The sequence below is a fragment of the Nilaparvata lugens genome, chromosome 5 (genome assembly GCF_014356525.2).
Source record: "Nilaparvata lugens isolate BPH chromosome 5, ASM1435652v1, whole genome shotgun sequence".
Lineage (NCBI taxonomy): Eukaryota > Metazoa > Arthropoda > Insecta > Hemiptera > Delphacidae > Nilaparvata > Nilaparvata lugens.
The window spans coordinates 76,785,713-76,806,888 of NC_052508.1; the positions used below are offsets into that span (position 1 = coordinate 76,785,713).

General features: G+C 33.1%; 1 protein-coding gene across 1 annotated transcript in view; it reads right to left on the bottom strand.

Moving 5' to 3' along the window:
• Window positions 1-3,914: 3,914 nt before the first annotated feature.
• The window catches only part of LOC120351672 (micronuclear linker histone polyprotein-like), a gene marked incomplete at its 3' end in the record, with an annotated part of 46,469 nt that continues 29,207 nt past the window's right edge, over window positions 3,915-21,176 (bottom strand). The window contains 2 exon segments of the mRNA XM_039429620.1: window positions 3,915-4,073; window positions 7,055-7,258. Coding sequence (XP_039285554.1) covers window positions 3,915-4,073; window positions 7,055-7,258 — 363 coding nt within the window.

Sequence of the window (21,176 nt, forward strand, 5' to 3'; positions counted from 1 at the left end):
TGTGTGTGTGTGTGTGTGTGTGTGTGTGTGTGTGTGTGTGTGTGTGTGTAAGAGTGTATGTGCGTCTGTGTACACGATATCTCATCTCCCAATTAACGGAATGACTTGAAATTGGAACTTAAGGTCCTTACGATATAAGTATCCGACACGAACAATTTCGATCTGATGCAATTCAAAATGGCGGCTAAAATGGCGAAAATATTGTCAAAAACAGGGTTTTTTCGTGATTTTCTCGAAAACGGCTCCAACGATTTTGATCAAATTCATACCTAAAATAGTCATCGATAAGCTCTATCAACTGCCACAAGTCCATATCTGTAAAAATTTCAGGAGCTTCGCCCCATCAATGCAGATAGATTCCAATTATCAGGCTTCAGATACAATTGAAACGAAAAAAATCAAGTGGAGTAGATTGAGCATGAAAATCTCTACGTTAATGTTCAGTAACATTTTCACCTAAAATTCAAAATAAGCTTTAAATTCGAGAAAATGTGATTATTCAATTGCAAATTATTGTTGATTCTATTAAATCACTCACTATGAAGAGATAGCAGACCTACGTGTGTCTCCAGCGTTATTGCCCTGTCACCAGCTGGCTCAAATCTTTATGAATAGTAGACTTGAGATGCGTGGGAACACTAGCGTCAGTGATCAATTTTCATAACGGCAAGGAAAGTTGTGTGAGTGCGCCACACCAGATTTTTCTTCAAGGGCTACTCTTAAATTAATATGAATAAAAATTGGAAATCCAGGTACCTACTTTTTTAAAATTGTTCAATCACGACATGCTTCGGCTGTATAATGTCATTATCAATTCAATAATGTATTATAATGTCATTATTATCACATCATAGTGTTATTTCAAAAAGATCCAATCTGAGATGCATAGATTGAGAGAAAAATATCAATATCCAGTGTCCTATTATTCATTTATGTTTTGATTTAAATAAATATATTTATGAAATAGGCACCCAATAAAAGTATCTCCAATAACTTAACTAATGCATTAGAATAATAATTTATCTAGATTATGAGATTATAGAACAATATTGTTTTGACTATCAATCTCCTATTATTACCCGGTCGTGTGTTATATAATGGAAGGATATTTATTATTTATTTATCACATTGTGTATAAGTACCTGACATGAGGAAAGGCACAACAGGCTCATGCCCAAAACTGTCCCATTTCCAATTTATACTATACTGTCCAAATCAAAATGTTGGTAAGGTCACTTTCACTTTTCAAAATAGGTACAATTTACACTCTTCAATACTCAGATAAACGAGCAAATTTTGAATCTAATAGATACTATTAGAATCTGAAATTAAAAAATCTAGAACAGTCACTAAATAATAATTCAAAAAGTCTAAATTTTGAATGATACTAGAAATTTTTGAGCTAAAAACTTTTATATCCTTCTAAGAGAATCGACAATTTTTTGTTGAAACACCGCCGATTTATGAAGTTACATCACATTATTGTACAGTACTATCGTTATTCTAATTGCATTCTATATTATTATTCTCATTGATTAATCATTTATATTTTGTGAAGTTCGTTGAATAACTACTAGCATTATCGTCATTTAATGTAAAATAGTGAATAAACCAGTAAATATTGTAACATACACAAATAAAGAAATCTAATCTAATCGAATTATTCATTTACCTATGTTTTGATTTGAATGAATATATGAAATAGGTACCTAATAAATTATATCCAAGATCTTAACAAATGCATCAAAATAGTAGTTTATCTAGATTATGAGAGATAAAAAAATATTGTTTTATGTGAAAAGAGTTTGAGGTTTGATGTGTATTCAACTGTTTTTACTTTCCTTGCCCTACTACCATAGGTAAGGAAAGTATTGCTTTCCAAAAAAAATTAAGGTACCCCAATTTCAAGTTTTCTATACGTTTCAAGGTCCCCTGAGTCCAAGAACATGATTTTTGGGTATTGGTCTGTGTGTGTGTGTATGTGTGTATGTCTGTGAACACGATAACTCCATTCCTAATTAACCGATTGACTTGAAATTTTAAACTTAAGGTCCTTATACCATAAGGATCCGACAATAAGAAATTAAATGAAATTCAATTCAAGATGGCGGAAAAATGGCGGATAATTACTAAAAAACCATGTTTTTCACGTTTTCTCAAAAACGGCTCCAACGATTTTCTTCAAATTTATACCATGGATAGCTATTTATGAGCCCTATAAACTGACATGAGTCTCATTTCTGGGAAAATTCCAGGAGCTCCGTAATATTATTGAGAAAAATGGCGGATAATGACTAAAAAACCATGTTTTTCACGGTTTTCTCGAAAACGGCTTCAACGATTTCCTTCAAATTTATACCATAGATAGCTATTCATAAGCCCTATCAACTGGCATGAGTCTCATTTCTGGGAAAATTTCAGGAGCTCCATAATATTCTTGAGAAAAATGGCGGATAATGACTAAAAAGCCATGTTTTTCACGGTTTTCTCAAAAACTCCTCTAACGATTTTCTTCAAATTTATACCATGGATAGCTATTTATAAGCCCTATCAACTGACATGAGTCTCATTTCTGAGAAAATTGCAGGAGCTCCGTAATATTTTTGAGAAAAATGACAGTTACTAAAAAAACCATGTTTTTCACGATTTTCTCAAAAACGGGTCTAACGATATTTTTCAAATCTATACCCTGTATAGTTATTTATTAGCTCTATCAACTGAAATGAGTCTTTTTCCTGGGGTACTAATGGGTGATCCACCCAATTCTTGAGAAATGGTCTTTGTAACCTCCTTCTCGTGCATGAGGTAGGTAGGTAGGTAGAGCAATTTATAAAAAGAACACAGTCATAGTCAAGATTATTTCATATGTGGAACAGCTGTTTTGAAGAATTAAAAAAAATCATCGAATTTCACAATTTACATAAAGGAAAAAGTACTCTGAAAACAATTGTATACACATATACAGTAGTCTGATCGTAGTTGCAAATATGTTGCCGTCAATCGTCATTATGTTATTCCCCTAAATTATCCTCGTTTGATAATGAGCTTATAGTTCAATGAGCAAGGAAAGTTGTGTGAGTGTACCACACCAGATTTTTCTTTATTAGCCATAAAGAAGTACCTTTAGTTACCGTACCTATCTATTAATTGAAGTATTCATTTTTAATATTTTAATCATCATTACAAAAAATTGAAAAAAGCTTCATTGAACAGAGTTTTTTGTAAGGGAATTGAATGGAATAGAGGTGTAGAAAGAAATTACTAAATTGGATGATATTGAAAAATCACATATTATTATATTATCTATCATTCCAAAACGAAAGATCCACCCTCTCTGGCATTTCTTTAAAATTGAGAGAAGCTTTATATTATATAGTGAGGTCCACTTCATAATAGCAGTGGAGAAAGATAGGAGAACAACGTTGCCGGTCCTCTGTCTTGTCAATGCCTTCTATGGAGGGTAACTGATACCGGTTCATTGATGTAATATTAACTGTTCATTCACGTTTAAAATAATCAATTATATTTTATCAAACAAGAAATTTATTTTTCAATGATTTCATAAGGAATTTTCAAATCAAGATAAGATAGATATTTTGTTAATAAATTATATTTCTACATTGTTAAGAACAATCTGGCAACAAAGCAAAGCGAGAAAGAGATAGCGCTATCCGCTATGTTGAATGATAGACAAGGATAGCAAAACCATTGCTAATCAAACACTGCCATTATAAAGTGGACCTTACTTTAGTATATGTTTTGTTGATAGTATGAGATTGAATGGAATAGAGAGGTGTAGAATATGGAATGAAGAATTTGGATGATAGAGGCTACTAGAAAAGTAGAAAAGTCACATATTATTATCATCATTCTAAATCGGAAGACTCGCCCTCCGGTATTTCTTTAGTGCTAACTTTCTTCTTCTTCTTTTTCTTCTTTCGCACTTTCTTTTTGCTTCTGTCTCCACTCTTGCTGCTTTTTCGGTCTCTACTTTTGCTCGACTTCCGTCCTCTCGATCCGGAGCCACCTTTGCGACCATCTCTGCTCTTGCTTTTTCTCCCATCTCTTGTTGCCTGAAAAAGTTTGAAAATATAATTGCAACTGTGGTTATTCATCTGGAAATAATAGGTTACAGTATTTAGTAATCTAAAAACTTCATTGAGTGGTATTATCATTTAATGTATTTAAAATAAATAGAATGCATCGATATTATAAATAGAATATTCATTTCAAAGAATATCAATTTCAGGTAAATATTTATTCCATATATTACTTAATAATTTAAAAAAAAATCAATATACATTTTCCTAGATAGTCTGAGAATCAATATTGATTCATACAATAAATACATTATCAAAATGATAGGGGATAGAAAAAATAGATAACCTTGTGCTATTCCTCTCCCAATTTAGATAAGGTTACACATAGTCCGAAATAGGTTGAGTCTTGTAGTTGTTCACTTCACAAAATGTTCAGTCTTCAACGACAGACAGACAGACAAAAGTTTCTTTATTTCAAAAAAAAAATCATTTAACAAAATAAAACATGCTGTGCTCATTCATGTCATACAAAAAAAACTTAATAACCATTGTGTTACAACATCATCCTAGAAACAAAATTACCGTATATTTATTTATAAGTAAAATAAATTTTATGTAAAGTGTCAATGAAATTTTATGTAAAATAAATGAAAGTATTGATTTAAATTTCAAATTTAAGTTTATAAATCTTAATGTGGATCAGGTTTTAAGGAAAACGATGAGAAACACAAATATATTTAAGGAATGAGCACAATGATAATATGAAATGGTCTGCATGGGCTAGATGCCTGTGCGCAGACCAGAGTTACTAAAACATGTTTTTATAGGGAGAGAAATAATATATAGTATCAGAAAAATATAGAATTTATAATTTTTATGTATAATATTCTCATCCCTTTCGTTACTAAATAAGTTAACTTTAATAAAAGAATGAAACTGCAGATATAGGCTCCCTTCAGCACAAAAAATCATCAGTATTAGTTTTGATGGTGACTATTGTAATTAGTTGAAATAATATTCTCTGATTTATCTATTCCTAATTGTAATAAGAAAATCTTTAATTTTAATTTGAAATCTGTTTTGGATATGTTATTGAATAATATTTGTTGTGGAAAATAGGACGTTAAGTTTCGATATAGAACATGACAAATGTAAAAGGAATTGGTTTGAGAGAAAGCTTTCTGCAGGGCGATAGCCGCAATACCATGTTACTAGCATATCTTGTATTGCGAATATGTGTCACGGTCCTGAGGATGTGCATATTTGAGTATAAATGTATATAGTATTTTGATAAAAGTTGTCTTATTGTCAATACTGAGCTTTCACTGAAAAGAGTGTTGTTGGGTACAGAGGCTCTTTTTGAATCCTGCCTTCAGAATGGCCTTCTGGACAATGAAGAGAGGTTGCAGAGCTGTCTCAATGCGCCCCCATGCTACTATGCCAAACTCTAGAAGGGATTGAACATTGCAAAGTAGGCCATTTTGATTTCTCTCCTATCCAGAATTTCACTCATCATTCTAAAGGCATATATGTATTTTCTGAGTTTTTTCTTCATGAAGTCATATGAAAGGTCCATCTCATTCTATTATCAAAAAAAAAAAAAAAACCCAAGTATTTATATGAAGTAACCATGTCAATCTCAGAACTATTCACAGAAAGTATATTTTTGAATTAAGATGCTTCAAAGCCAAACATAGAAGAGATATTTCTCATTATTATTACTGAAATAAGAAATATTTACATAGGTATTAAAAAATAATTTTGTAGGACCAAAAAACAAACTTAATATTATAAAATATTTCATGAAATAATTAATATCTTAGAGAATAAATCCTTTCAATTCCATTGATTGATTTGCTACTAATTGGGAGATGGTTCTCCCCCAAGATTCCACCTCTATAGTGAGGTCCACGTTATAATGACAGTATTTGATCAACTTTGGTTTTGCTATCCTTGTCTATCATTCGACAAAGCCGGTAGTACTATCCTTTTCTAGGTCCACAACGATGCCAATTATTATGTTTTTGACAGTGTAGAAATATAATTAGTTAATGCAGAGAATCGGCATCGCTATTCTTCTATCTTTATCCACTGCCATTATAACGTGGACCTCACTATAGGCGACCATATTTCAAAAAGTAAAATTGCTCAAAATTAAATTGTACTCCTTGGTCTGTGTTGAGAATCTTTGGTATACTATATTGTTTTTAAATGCGTGGTGCACAGCCATAACGACCCATCAAGATCTGACGCTCATGAAATTCTTGTCCTGAAAATATATGACTGACCAACCACAAAACATAGCCTAATATTACGTTTTGTTGAATATATTATATATTGATTTATTGAGTTCATCTATTTTATTCAGATCACAAATGAACTTAATCTATAATAATAATTGATATCAGATGGAAATAAATTGGAAGTTGCATTAATTGTTCAAATGCTAATAATTAATTAATAATTATTATTAAAAGAAAATCCCAATTAAATGCTGTAAATCACCCCGAAGACTTCTGCTACTGCAAATATTGACAACAGGGTAAACAGCTAGACGGAAATTCGATGAGCGCTACTATACAAAAATTATCAGCCCGGGAATCGAACCCAGTACCTCCTCATTGCCGGTCATGAATGCTTACACCAAACTGACAATCTCAGTGATACTAGATGGCTTCGTATAAAATGAGCGCTGCTATGCAGAGATTGTCAACAGCTAGATGGTTTTTTGTATATTTTTGTATAGTAGTGCTCATCGAATTTCCATCTAGCTGTTTACCCTGTTGTCAATATTTGCAGTAGCAGAAGTCGTCGGGGTGATTTACAGCATTTAATTGGGATTCCCGTTTAAAAATAATTATAATTGATATCGAGTGACCTGGCTGGCTCAGGTCTGGTGTCAGAGTTTTCAGGTCGCGACTGATCAATTTCAGGGCTTCTGACATGACCTAACGACTGCTTTCTAGGCAGCCGGGACCTACATATTAACGTGTCGGATTGAATTTAATCGATACCTTGCTCTTACTGCGACTCTTGTCCCTGGCCCTTGACGAGGAGGTGGCTCCGCCCCCCATAACAGTCACAACCCTCGACTTGGCGCGTCGTTTCTTCTTCCTGGACCTACCCCGCCCCTTCTCCTCGTCATCGCCTCCCGCCCCCTTGCCGCCCCCAACCACCGCCCCCGCAGCAGCCAACGACGGGTCCTCGCGCACGAACGCCTTCAATCAAACGCAAATAGGGTTTCAGTAATTTGGACAGAAATTCTATAGTTATAAGTTAGTTGAATTATTAGGTCTTTAGTTGGGGTTTAGATCAACTACAGTTGAACTATTTTAAAGTTTTTGAAAAATAAAGGGTACTTCAAGATGTTTATATTGTTTTTGTTAATTTGTTAAAATGTAGCCCATGTGAGTGAAGTGGTTTTAAGTTAGTTGAAATTTGAAAGTTCATTAGTTTGAAATTTATTTTGGTTATATATTATGAAGAATTGATAATTAATTAACAAAATATTAAATCTTGATTATGAAATTATTGAAATAGTTATTTGTGCAACTAGTGCGCAAAGTGTCAGTTTGCTGCACCGAAAGAAACGTTTACGCCCGAGCCGTAGGCGAGGGCGGAATGGTTTCTTGAGTGCAGCAGAGAGCTTTGCGCACGTATTTCACATTAAGTTTTTCCTACAGTTACCATTGAATATGAAAAGTGGGTAATTATGGGTAAAATTGCCTGAAATCCATCAAATGTAAATCTGTGTAATTATTATTGATAAAAACGTTAATCCTAAAATCCTAAAGTTCTCGTTGTACTTGGTATATAATATTTATAATGAATAATAATTAGCGCGTTGCACCTCTGCTCACTATAGCAGCTCAGTCACTGTTACCAACTTCATTTGATTTTGCTGCACTGTGCTCCATATAACCTACTAAGTATTTTGCGTTGCCATGTTGCAAATCTGGAGTGCAGAAAAATTTTTTCCCGCACTAGAGCGGAAAAGTGATTCTTTGCGTTCTGTAATCAGTGCAGCAATGGCCACTTTTCAACGTAACTGTAGGAAAAAATAATTTCTTGCTCAATGAAATACGATATGATTATTTTAAACGAGATTGAACATTTAATATTACATCAATAAACCTGTATCAGCTACCGTCTATAGAAGGCATTGACAAGGCAGAGGATCGGCAACGTTATCTTCCATCCTCTACTGTCATTATAACGTGGACCTCACTATAGTGACAAAAATTATGTAGTAGCAATTTCCAACACACAATTCACACCTCTAACTAAATTTTAACTTTTTCTGTTCATGTTTCAGATAAGAATATTATGATCACCCCAACACATATTATTGTAGTGGAGTCTTAGGAATATAACCTACTCTACTAAATTTATTTTTAACCTACTCTTGAACATGGTACGCCATAGTGGAGTAGGTCAATTTCAACACTAAACATGTAGAAGTCACATTAAAAGAAATTTCTGTAATTATAAACTATCTAATATTTTCTGTAATATTGATGTAGTACTTTTATTATTTGGAGAAATAAACATTCATTTATTTATTATTAATCAGTTTCATCGATTAATATTGTTGGCGTTACCGTACCTCGTAGAGGACTCGTGACACGCCTCGCGGCACAGAACTCCTCGCCGCACTCCTTGCAGGCACGACACGTGTCTCGACTATGCCCGCCTTCGACTTCATCTTGCGCACAAAGTCGGTGGCGCTGATGCGCTTCTCACGCTCCTCTGTCTGCAGTCGCAGCTTGCCCAGTTCTACCAACCTAACACATAACATAACATATTAATGTAACTCACACATATAACATAATCTCAATGGCGAGTAGGCTACACTAAAATCATGTCCTATCAAGATTCATTTTATTCACCATATCAGGCTACAAAAGCAATAGGCACGTGGTCATAAATAATTGTAGACCTTCCATTTATTCATATTTTATTATACACAAATAAAATATATGATCAGAAAATATATGTTTAGAATTTTAACATGAGTATAATTTGTGGATTTAAGTGAAATTTCTATATTTTATGTGATTGTGATAGGCATGAAACACGCATTCAATAGTACCAAGGATGAACACTACATTTGGGCAAAGAAACTACATATATTTGGGACCAAAAATTTACAATTCAATACCAAGTTACATTAGGGCAGAATTCAATAGACACAGGTTCAAGAAAAGTTTATTTTCCTGGTTGGTTGATATTGGGGTGGAAAATTGTGAAAATTTAGTTAGACTGTAAATATTGAAACTATTTATTCTTCATTCTTCTCTTTACTGTTTTTCATTTTTCTAAAATAACCTTCTTATTAATATTTAATATTAATATTATCTACTAATTTCATAATTTTGTTTGTATTATAAATTTTTACTAATTTTATTAGAAAAAACTTTAATCCTATATATATCAGTGAATGAAGTTTGTAAATAGTAATTATAACACGCAATAAGCAACTAATACTTATACCCCAACACATATAATTTATAGTGGGGTATATATTTATTCATTAAAGTTATCATTTATTCATTGTTGAAAAACCGCTGATTTATGTAGTTACATTACAATAGGTACTATATTATCAATATCCTAACATTCCATTCAATCTTAATTGTAATTAATAAGTTTTCATAATATGTGAAATTTGTTGCATAATTAGCTGTTGTACTGTAATTTATTGTAGATTCGTGTATGAACCAGAATGTATTGTGACTTACTTGAATAAATAAATTTGAATTGAATTGAAATTGAATATTGTGAAGGAAGATTTTGTTTGGATTTGTAATAAATTTTTAATTAATTAATCTGATAAATTCAAAATTGTAGTAGATACATTTTTTGAACTCAAAATAGTGTGTGAATTAAGTTATCATTTACATAACCTTTGGACTGTGTACGGTATTCCAAATTAAGGTTTAGAACAGTTTTGGGCGAATGCCTGTTGTTTTTACCTCAATTGTATTTGTATATAAATAATAAACTGTTACAGTTTTTTGAAAAAAAGGTACTAACAGGCCTATTTCAAGAAAGGATAAGCGTAAGTTTGTCTCTGCCTATTTTCTTTGTCTCTGCCTATAGTGAAGTCCACGTTATAATGGCAGTGTTTGATTAGCAATGGTATATTGCTATCCTTGTCTACCATTCAACAAAGCGGATAGCGCTATTTCTTTCTCGCTTTGCTCTGTTGCCAGATCGTCTTTTAACAATGTAGAATTAATCATTTATTATCAAAATATTTCATCTCAATTATGAAAATTCTTTATGAAATTATTGAAAAATATAATTTCTTGCTTAATAAAAGAACTAAACTAAAATCTTAACTTATTTACAGATGGAAATTTGCAGCATTAAAGGATTTTCTTTTAATCATGATTATTCCTAACTCAGTGGCGTAACGTTTCCAAACCGGGCCCCCCGCAAAAAAAACTCCGGGCCCCTCTTCTAAAAACGTACCACCTTTCTCCAGCCCCCTTCTCCCTTAATCCCATGCATTAAACTCTAATGTGAACGTACATCTTTCATGAGTTATTACATAGCTTGGTAGAAAAAATAAAACTTGTTCTCGATTGAATTTTACAATTCAAGTCAAGAATTATGTTTTAAGCTACAAATATAGAATCCAACCTTTAGAGCTGGAACTAGAGTTAATAAGTAGTATGTAGTCTTAAGATTCATGATTTATTAAAATAATAAAGATAATAATTTATGAAAACCTTTATTTAATGTCTCCTACAAGCCTCCAAGTTCTGCAATCACTGCTTTCTATAACCAGACTGATAACATTGTTCTATTGCATATTTCTTCTTACACAATGAATGAAACCTGTCATTTTCCACAATAAAACTTCTGCTTTTTTATCAAAAGTTACTTCCATGATTATTTAATTTTTCTTTTAAAATATGCAATATATAATTATCATTTCGGGCCCTAACCCAGGCCCCCGCCTAGACCGGGTATTTTATTCTTTCAGAAAACCCAAATTAGCCTACATATTATCCAGGCCCTAGCCCGGGCCCCCCGCGCCGCGGGAGCAGCGGGGGTGTACGTTACGCCACTGTCTTAACTGATTCACATAAATGTAAATTTACAGAATTTCACTCGAATTTTCATTTAATCATGATTATTTTTAACTAATTGATTGATTTGCTCTTCTTGTTGTGTTCTTTGTTGATGTTTATATTTATGAACAATTTATTGTTTTTATTGTTGTTAGTTCTTATATATGACGAACTGCCAAATATTTTTAAAATGTACATGCAAAGAATAATCGATTAAATCAAATTTATAATAATATTCATATGAATACATATCTTATAAAACCATGTAGCCTTTCATATTCCTAAATGTTTTATCAATAACTTTGAAGAGAGTTATTTGTGTACCGGTATATTAGCAACAGCAACAATATAAAAGATTAATGTTGACCCACCTGGAAAAAAACTCATCCTCCAATTTGTTCTTGGGTCTCAGTGTTGTGAGCATTTTCCAAGGAATGTTGACAGAGCTGAGGTCCTCCAAGCGAACTCCCCGCATCTCAGCTGGCACCGGGTCCACAAATTGGTATTCGCGAATGCTCGGAGGTTTTAGCTCCCGTTTCGGCGTTTTAAAAGTGAAATCTTTCTCACGAATCTTGATGTCTTCTGGCTTTATCTTATAACAAAAACATTATAATGATTGATAGAAGTAATATGCAAACTAAAATATGAATGTCATTTACCGTATTCATTTACTAGCCGTCAGGCTCGCTTCGCTCGCCATATCCGTCTAGCCAGGGGGCTCCGCCCCCTGGACCCCTGACTGGATCGTCCAAGAATGAGATCAGCAGGCTCGCTTCGCTCGCCTGCATTTTTCATTTGGGCATTTTTATCATATGTTAGGACAATCCAGTCGGGGGTCCAGACTAAACGGCTGGCTAAACGGATATGGCGAGCGAAGCGAGCCTGACTGCTAGTAATATAATATTCCCAGGATTGAAGTAGCAGTGCCCAATCAATTTTCCCGCGATAAATGCATTTAAATCTTCAACTTGGTGCCAACCTAACAAAGTCAACTCAACTTAATGCCAACCTGACAAAATTATTAATTCAGTTGCCAGTTAACAACTGTTTCGAAGAGGTACTCTATCTAGATTATAGTTCTATAGTAACATATGATATGGAAATTCCATTATAATTAAGAGATTGGGAAAGAAGAATATACATGCTAAAAGACGAACTTTAAACCCTTAGAGTTAAAATATTGCCAAAAGATTTCTTAGTGCGCCTCTAAAGGGCCAACTGAACATACCTACCAAATTTGAACGTTTTTGTCCGGTAGATTTTTAGTTATGCGAGTGAGTGAGTCAGTCAGTCAATCAGTGAGTGAGTGCCATTTCGCTTTTATATAATATATAAAAGCGAAATGGCACTCACTCACTGATTATATATTATATAGATGTATTGGAATCGTTCGATGTGGGTTGGAAGCAGTAAATATTGCTGATATAGTGCATCAAATTCATTTAGTTCAACATCAGGTATCTCTTCAATCACTTATTTGAAGAAACCATTCATCATTCATACATTACTGAGTTTACTAGAGATCGATAATGGTGTAACAACCGTCTAGTATCTCACTTTTATATAGATTCTTACAAAATATAATATATATCGGGTGTTTCAAAAAGAATGACCCAATTTGTGGAGTGATCCGTGGTCTAGTGGATAGAGTGCTTGCGTAGCAGCATAGAGATCCCGGGTTCAAACCCTGCTCTCAATACCAATTTTTTTTAACCAGATCACTTCCGTGTTATCGGATGGGCACGTTAAACTGTCGGTCCCGGCTGAAGTATGACAGTCGTAAGGCCCATTGACGGCTTAAATTATATATTAAGGCGGTGGGACCTTGCCGCAAGGGACTCCCCACCAACAAAAGTCATACGAATTTAATTTTAACACAATTTAAAACAGTAGCTCAGACACTTTTGAGGCTCGGACGACATTCTAGACGGTAGCCGCAAATTCATCCCAGACTGTTCGCAAGATGTCTGTCTTCTTGGACATTAGCTACTGCATCAGTTACCCTGGTTTTTAGCTCCTCAATATCAAGTGCTAAGAGAGGAACAACGTTGAAGATCGTGTTTATGTTTCTACCTTAACACTTGATATTGATGAGCTGAAAGCCAGGGTAATGATGCAGTAGCTACAGTCCGAGAAGTCAGACATCTTGCGAACAGTCTGGGATGAATTTGAATTTGATTACCGTCTAGATGTCGTCCGAGCCTCAAAATGAGGGCACATAGAACACTTATAATACATCATCATAAACTTGATACTTCTGTCAGTAATTTTATGTAGAATTGGTTTGTGTATACCATTTTTTTTTTTCAATAAATGTAACTGTTTAAATTGGGTTATTCTTTTTGAAACACCTGGTAATAAATAGGCTAATAGGTACGGACATTACTTTAACTCTACTGACTTTTGATTGCCCATTCATATTTGTTTCAAATTTTTTGGGCTTTTTCTTTCAGCACTGAAGTGATTAAGTTTATTGAAAAACACTTATTTTCAAAGACTTTTATCATTCAATATTGAACTCTCATATTTATTACCTTTTATTGTCATGTTTTGTTTCTATCTTTTTTTATTATCTATGTATATTTTGTATTGTATTTTTATATTCTGCTAACGACGTGCTTAAGTGCTCTATAGTGATAGAGCAGACATTACCGTTCAAACTTCGCCACTTCAACAAATAAAGAAGTCATTCTATTCTATTCTAATAATCAAATATGGTTCTTAAATACCTTCTCAGGTCTCGTGCGGAATTCAGGCACTTTTTCTAAGAGTTTTTTCAACTCTTCTTTGCTATTCGCTGTACATTTAGATAAATCCAAAATTGGAGCGACTTCTTTCTTTTTGGAGAGAAAATCGTCAAGCTTGATGGCCATTTTTTCTGAGCATGAAACACACAAATTGATCAATTAGATTATAATAATTTTAGCCTATTATTATTATTATTCTTACATACAATTACAATACTGGAAATATAGATAAAGAAATATAAATCATAAATAGATTAATTTTTCATGAACAGAGTATGATGACGTGGGTTTTTTCATTAAAGATAATTACAATTAATAGTATTATGTTAGAGTACCTCCTAAAGTTTTGAGATTAGTAATTACATTGTTAATATAGATCGTGATACTATAGCAAGGTACCACTTATATATACTATTGGAGCAAAGCAAATCTTAATCAATGTTGGGCAAATTAGACTAAAAATATCAATTCATGCTATAGATCTTTATTACTGAACGCTATATGTTTCTTCCCGTTTAGATGAAAATCTACTTTTTCACATCATCTGCTAGAAAATTCCAATGGGAAAGTGTAATAAATTGTTATTTTCAATAATTTTCACTGCGTTAAACCATAGAGAAACAATAGCGTAAGTAGATATCCCCTGGTATAGGCGTTTATGTCGCAACTTTTACTGTTATCTCAAGCCGCTAGTTCATGTAATTCTTTCCCGTGAAGCTGTGTGACGCTGGTAGTCTCTCATATTGTGCCGTTCATACACTCTCACCCCAACAAAACAGTAAAATTTGATAATAATCAATAGTAATCGGCTTGAGATAACAGTAAAAGTTGCGACATAAACGCCCTATACCATGGGATATCTACTTATGCTATTGTTTCTCTATGGTTAAACTTTACATTAAAACTGCTAAACTGGTACAATAAGGTAACGTATTGAAATATTTTGTGCAGTGATGGGGGTACCGTAGTGGAAGAATTCCCGCTTACAAAAGTATGATATATTGATGTGCGTGGAGGTTGAAAATTTCCGGCATCACTCTTCAATCATCAAAGTAAAAAATCTGGTGTGGCGCACTCACACAACTTTCATTGCCGTTATGAAAATTGATCACCTGACGCTAGTGTTCCCGCGCATCTCAAGTCTACTATTCAAAGATTTGAGCCAGCTGGTGACAGGGCAATAACGCTGGAGACACACATGAGGTCTGCTATCTCTTCATAGTGAATGATTTAATAGAATCAACAATAATTTGCAATTGAATAATCACATTTTCTCGAATTAAAAGCTTATTTTCAATTTTAGGTGAAAATGTTACTGAACATTAATTGTAGAGATTTTCATGCTCAATCTACTCCACTTGATTTTTTTTCAATTGTATCTGAAGCCTGATAATTGGGAATCTATCTGCATTGATGGGTCGGAGCTCCTGAAATTTTTACAGATATGAGACTTGTGATAGAGTTGATAGAGCTTATCGATGACTATTCTAGGTATAGATTTAATTGAAATCGTTGGAGCCGTTTCCGAGAAAATCACGAAAAACCCTGTTTTTGACAACATTCTCGCCATTTCAGCCGCCATCTTGAATTGCATTTGATCGAAATTGTTCGTGGATCCTTATAGTGAAAGGACCTTAAGTTCCAAATTTCAAGTCATTCCGTTAATTGGGAAATGAGATATCGTGTACACAGACGCACATACACTCATACACACACACACATACAGACCAATACCCAAAAACCACTTTTTTGCACTCAGGGGACCTTGAAACGTATAGAAATTTACAAATTGGGTTACCTTAATTTTTTTTGGAAAGCAATACTTTCCTTACCTATGGTAATAGGGCAAGGAAAGTAAAAATTGGCTTATTGCTCTGTGGAATTTGAAAGAAGAAAACAGCTATTCAAGAAGGTATTTGCTTCTGTTTATAATTGAAGAATAAATTAAAATAAGTTTTATTCAAATACTAATCAGTTACATTTCAAAGAAAATTTTCAATCAATCGATTCATTTATAAGAATAAGTATTTACAGTTCAGTATTACATTATGAATGAATTATTGATAAAATTTGTTGAATGAGGATTGATACTGTGGAATTTTTCTATAATTGAAAAACACAGTTTTATTTTGTCACATCCACATTCATTAGACATTAATATAGGTACTGGGTATATAATAACAAAATGTGTAGCTAATTCAGTTATACATTAGTGATATATTAATAATATTTTATAGTAAAGTCCCATCAGGTTTACTTACACGCTGTGTTTGAAATCGGCAGTCAACCCGGTTGATTCTTTCAGTTAGCTTATTTCTTGCTTTTATAATTGGTGTTGTAATATCTCGGGTAGATTAGATATTAATGAACTGTTTTTACCAAAGGGTAGACGTGGTTAAAGAAAGCTAATTTTTACTCTATGAAAATTTGTTGTATTTAAAATTTTCTCTACCAAATTTTTACAACAATTTGACTCTACTCTGGCTGCCTAGCCTAATACAAAAAAAAACATTGAAAGAGATTTGGAATGGTACAAATAAACAAGAAAACCCTATCATTATGCAAATAAAGTTCGATCGCCCCTTGTCATTTGAGTAGGATTAATATTCGGGACTCACCCATAATGAAGATGCTGAAGAAATCCATTAAACGATGATTTTGGTGATCCACACTCCCGAAACGAATTGATGTCTGAGCGCGCTGTGTTCGCTTCAACGGTTAAAACAAGAGTGCACGGAAAGAATGCAATTTTTGTCTCAGGTCCGACTCTTCCTAGGCCTACACGTGGAAAACTAGACTACGGCAGGGGGGAAGAAGAGCCGGAAACTGTTGATGGGACGAGTGGATGGAAACTATCTTTCCCAGGCTGGGATGCAAGCTAGGCAGTTCCCATCCCTGAGAAAGATCCTCACCTCGTCAATCGGTTGAAAAAATGCAAGCTTTCCGTAGCCTATGCTAGGCAGCCAGCAAATAAAATATTACGTTCTAATTGTCACTAATTTCAATAACACTACTTTCAATTGCTTCCATTACAGTGTGTTATAGATGTAACAAACAATAGGTACACTCCTTAAGCTACGTTACCACCAAACTTATTAACAAATTGTTAATAACTCAATCCTTATAGATTCTATTAGATTCAACGGAAATTGACAAACACTTATGCTCATCATGTGTATGATAAGTTATATAAACATTTTGTTAATAACTTTGGTGTAAACGCAGCTTTAAACTGTGTTTTTTCAATGAATGAATTATCATAGTACCATATTATACTACTGAAGTTCAACTATAGTGAGGTTCACGTTATAATGACATTGGATAAAGATAGGAAAACAGCGTTGCCATTTGTCTGCCTTGATTAATTATATTTCTATAATTATATTGTTAAAAACGGATTTGGCAACGTTGTGGAGCTAGAAAAGGATAGTGCTATCCATCTTGTCGAATAATAGACAAGGATAGCAACACCAATGTCAATCAAATACTGCCATTATAACGTGGACCTCAGTATAAATAAGTTTATCTGATACCTACTACGGATAGCCTACTGGTATATATAATAAAAAAATTGTAGCTAATTAAGCTTTACATCAGAAATATATTATATGTTAATAATATTCGGTAAAATTCACGTCAGATTTACTTACAGTCTGAGTTTGAAATCGGCAGTCAACCTAGTTGATTTTCTCAGTTAACTTTCTTGCTGTTGTAACTGGTGTGTTAAGATGTAACAAACAATTATACCGTACTCTCCTTAACTACGATAGTTTAGATGGTAACTTTCTTGCTCGTCTAACTCCTACTGGTGTGTTATAGATGTAACAAAAAATACCCCCTTTTCTTACCTACGGTGTAGTTTAGATGATAACTTTCTTGCTCTTGTAACTACTAGTGTGTTATAGATGTAACAAACAATACTCTCCTTGCCTACGGTAGTTTAGATGGGGAAACTAGAAACATTTTTTTAACAAAGCAATTCCAACTCCAACCACACCAGTTGCTGAGTTGATCTGTATTGATCAAACTTGGAGACAGCTTGACACGGAAGTATAAAGTGGCATAACATAAACGGCTGTCAATTGGTCTCTCCCAGCTAAAATGATATTTGTCCTTATACCTTATTCATACAAAATAGGGCTATCATCATAAAATAGAATGATAGTACACTTCGAAATTAATAAAACAATAGATTAAGAATGCAAAATTATTAATTTCAAAGGGTACTATGGGTAGTACCCATAAGGGTATATTTCCCATATTACACATAAGAGTATAAGGCCATTTTATAAGCTTATATAATTGTTTTTTTTTGACAAGACAGACAAAAGATATATATTTAAAAAAATGCACTTTACAAAGTAATAATCTTATGTACGGTACTCATTTTCAATATAAAACAACAACAAAAAAATACAACTTCATGAATACACTGAGCCTAATAAATCTTTGGAAAATGGTCTGCATGGGCAAAACATGCCTGATGTGCGCAACCAGAGTTGCATATTATAAGTTTGATAGAGAGAAAGGAAACACTAATTTTGATGCATTCAGAATCTTATTTAAAATAATTATTACATACAGTTGATTATTGGATAGCTCAAAAAATAATAAAAAATGTTAATTAGTGTAATGGTTGAATGAAATTTGAATTTAAAATTTATAAATAAAAGAAAGTAGTCCTATAAATTCATACATTCTAGCCTACCATAGACCAAACTGTGTGTGAACTGAAAAATAACTCGAATTTATAATTTGACTAGCCGTCAGGCTCGCTTCGCTCGCCATATCCGTCTAGTCTGGACCCCGACTGGATCGTCCGAGAATGAGATCAGCAGGCTCGCTTCGCTCGCCTGCATTTTCCATTTGAGCATTTTTATCATATGTTAGGACGATCCAGTCGGGGGTCCAGACTAAACGTCTGGCTAAACGGATATGGCGAGCGAAGCGAGCCTGACGGCTAGAAATATAATATTCCCAGGATTGAAGTAGCAGTGCCCAATCAATTCCTCCGCGATAAATGCATTTAAATCTCCAACTTGGTGCCAACCTAACAAAGTCAACTCAACTTAATGCCAACCTGACAAAATTATTAATTTAGTTGCCAGTTAACAACTGTTTCGAAGAGGTACTCTATCTAGATTATAGTTCTATAGTAACATATGATATGGAAATTTCAATTATAATTAAGAGATTGAGAGAAGAAGAATATACATGCTAAAAGACGAACTTTAAACCCTTAAAAACAACCCTTAGAGTTAAAATATTGCTAAAAGATTTCTTAGTGCGCCTCTAAAGGGCCAACTGAACATACCTACCAAATTTGAACGTTTTTGGTCCGGTAGATTTTTAGTTATGCGAGTGAGTGAGTGAGTGAGTGAGTGAGTGAGTCAGTCAGTCAGTCAGTGAGTGAGTGCCATTTCGCTTTTATATATATAGATTATTTTATTAATAATCTTTTAATATTAATTCCTTTTATTCACCTCTGTTTTCTAATTAGTATTTCTTGATTGTTTATGCTATTTTCTATCATGTGTTCATTTTTATCTTTGTATCTTCTCTTGTGTGTGTGAAGTAATACATCTTATGTGTATAAATGAATGAATATAATGTAATTGAAGATACTTGAAATGTCAATTCATTATACAAACTTAATTAAATAAATAATGTTTTTTAGTTAGCGGATATCTGCAGATCATAGAGATTCTACCTGTACCTGCTATTTTCAACTTGAGAATTATCATAAAATTTATGGGTTTGTTGGATTTATGAAATTTTAATATTGCTTCGGCTTCGTACTATTAATTTGTGAATTTCATAAAACCATGATGAATTTGATGACTGTCTTTTATATATAGGCTATGAGAATCACTGCTTTGTGTGTCATAGAATAAAATAATCATTCTTCTTATAATGAATAGGTAAATATAGCCCAATTGTTTTTACTCTAGAGAAATTTTCCAGCTACTATACTTTTAAATAATCTTCTATTTACTGAATGATTTGTTGATGGTAGTAATAGGACTATAAATATTTTAGAATGGCTAAATTTCATTTAAAATTTGATCTGTAGACCAAGAATCGGTTTCAAATTGATATAACCAATGGTTATCAATACCTATATTCAGAAAAATCTCAATAAGTTGGCTACACATTTTAGGTAATATCTCAGAAATTGATAAAATACCTCTAATAACCATTGACTAGATAATTTCTTAGTGGTAGCAATATATTTTAAAATAATCAAATCCATTGTAAAAATGAATTAGATAGTCTAATGCGACCGGTTAAAAAATTTTTCATTTTCTCAATCGATAAATTATTCTATTTTTGAATTACCCGGCTTTATAGCCTATGCCATTAGAATACATATTGAGGTAGCATAGAGAATAGTTCACCTTTTCTCCATTAGAGTAAAAACAGAAAACTTTCAAAATTTGCGTTAACTAACCTAAAAGAACATTCTATTTCTGTGTGACTGACTGGTAAAATTTTCCATACTTCGTCTATATTTTTAATTTGTGACGAAAGTATTTTAAACTGCTTTCAAAAGTTTCCATCGTAATTGAAAATTAAAATATGCCCTCATCCTATTCTCTAAATTTGAAATTATAATAGTGTTACCGTAGCTCACGCTCAACAAAACGCCGAAGGTAATTTTTATATCTTCTAATATTTGACAGCAATTACTCTATAAATGTTTACTTCTATTTACTGGAAATTGTGAAATAAATTGAACTTATTTCAATGAACACTGTTCAATATTAGATAGTTGATGAGTTTTTTGATAACTATCAGTATGAGAACAACCACCAACTAATGTAACAAGTTGGATTCGGTTTTCGACAAGACTTTCTTGAAAAAAAATTTCAAGTTCTGAGTTATTTACGATCGTATTCTATTATAATTGTATATTAATCCCTATTTGTGGAAGATGCCCTGATGTTACTCGTGTAATATAGGCCTAGTTTTTTTGATAGGAAATAGAGTGAAACTGCGTTTACACCAAAGTTATTAACAAAATCTTTATTTCTCCGCCCTTATAGATTCTATTAGATTGAACATAACTTATCATACACATGATGATCATATGTATATGTTAAGTTCCGTTCAATCTAATAAAATCTATAAGGACAGAAAAATAAACATTTTGTTGATAACTTTGGTGTAAACGCAGCTTTAGCTGCTATCTGTATTAGCTGCCAATTAGCTACGGTAATTGGAAAGCCAATTCTTCAATTATTGAGTCATTGTGATCGTATTCCATACAAAAGCACATATTAATTATTACACATTATTAACGTTAT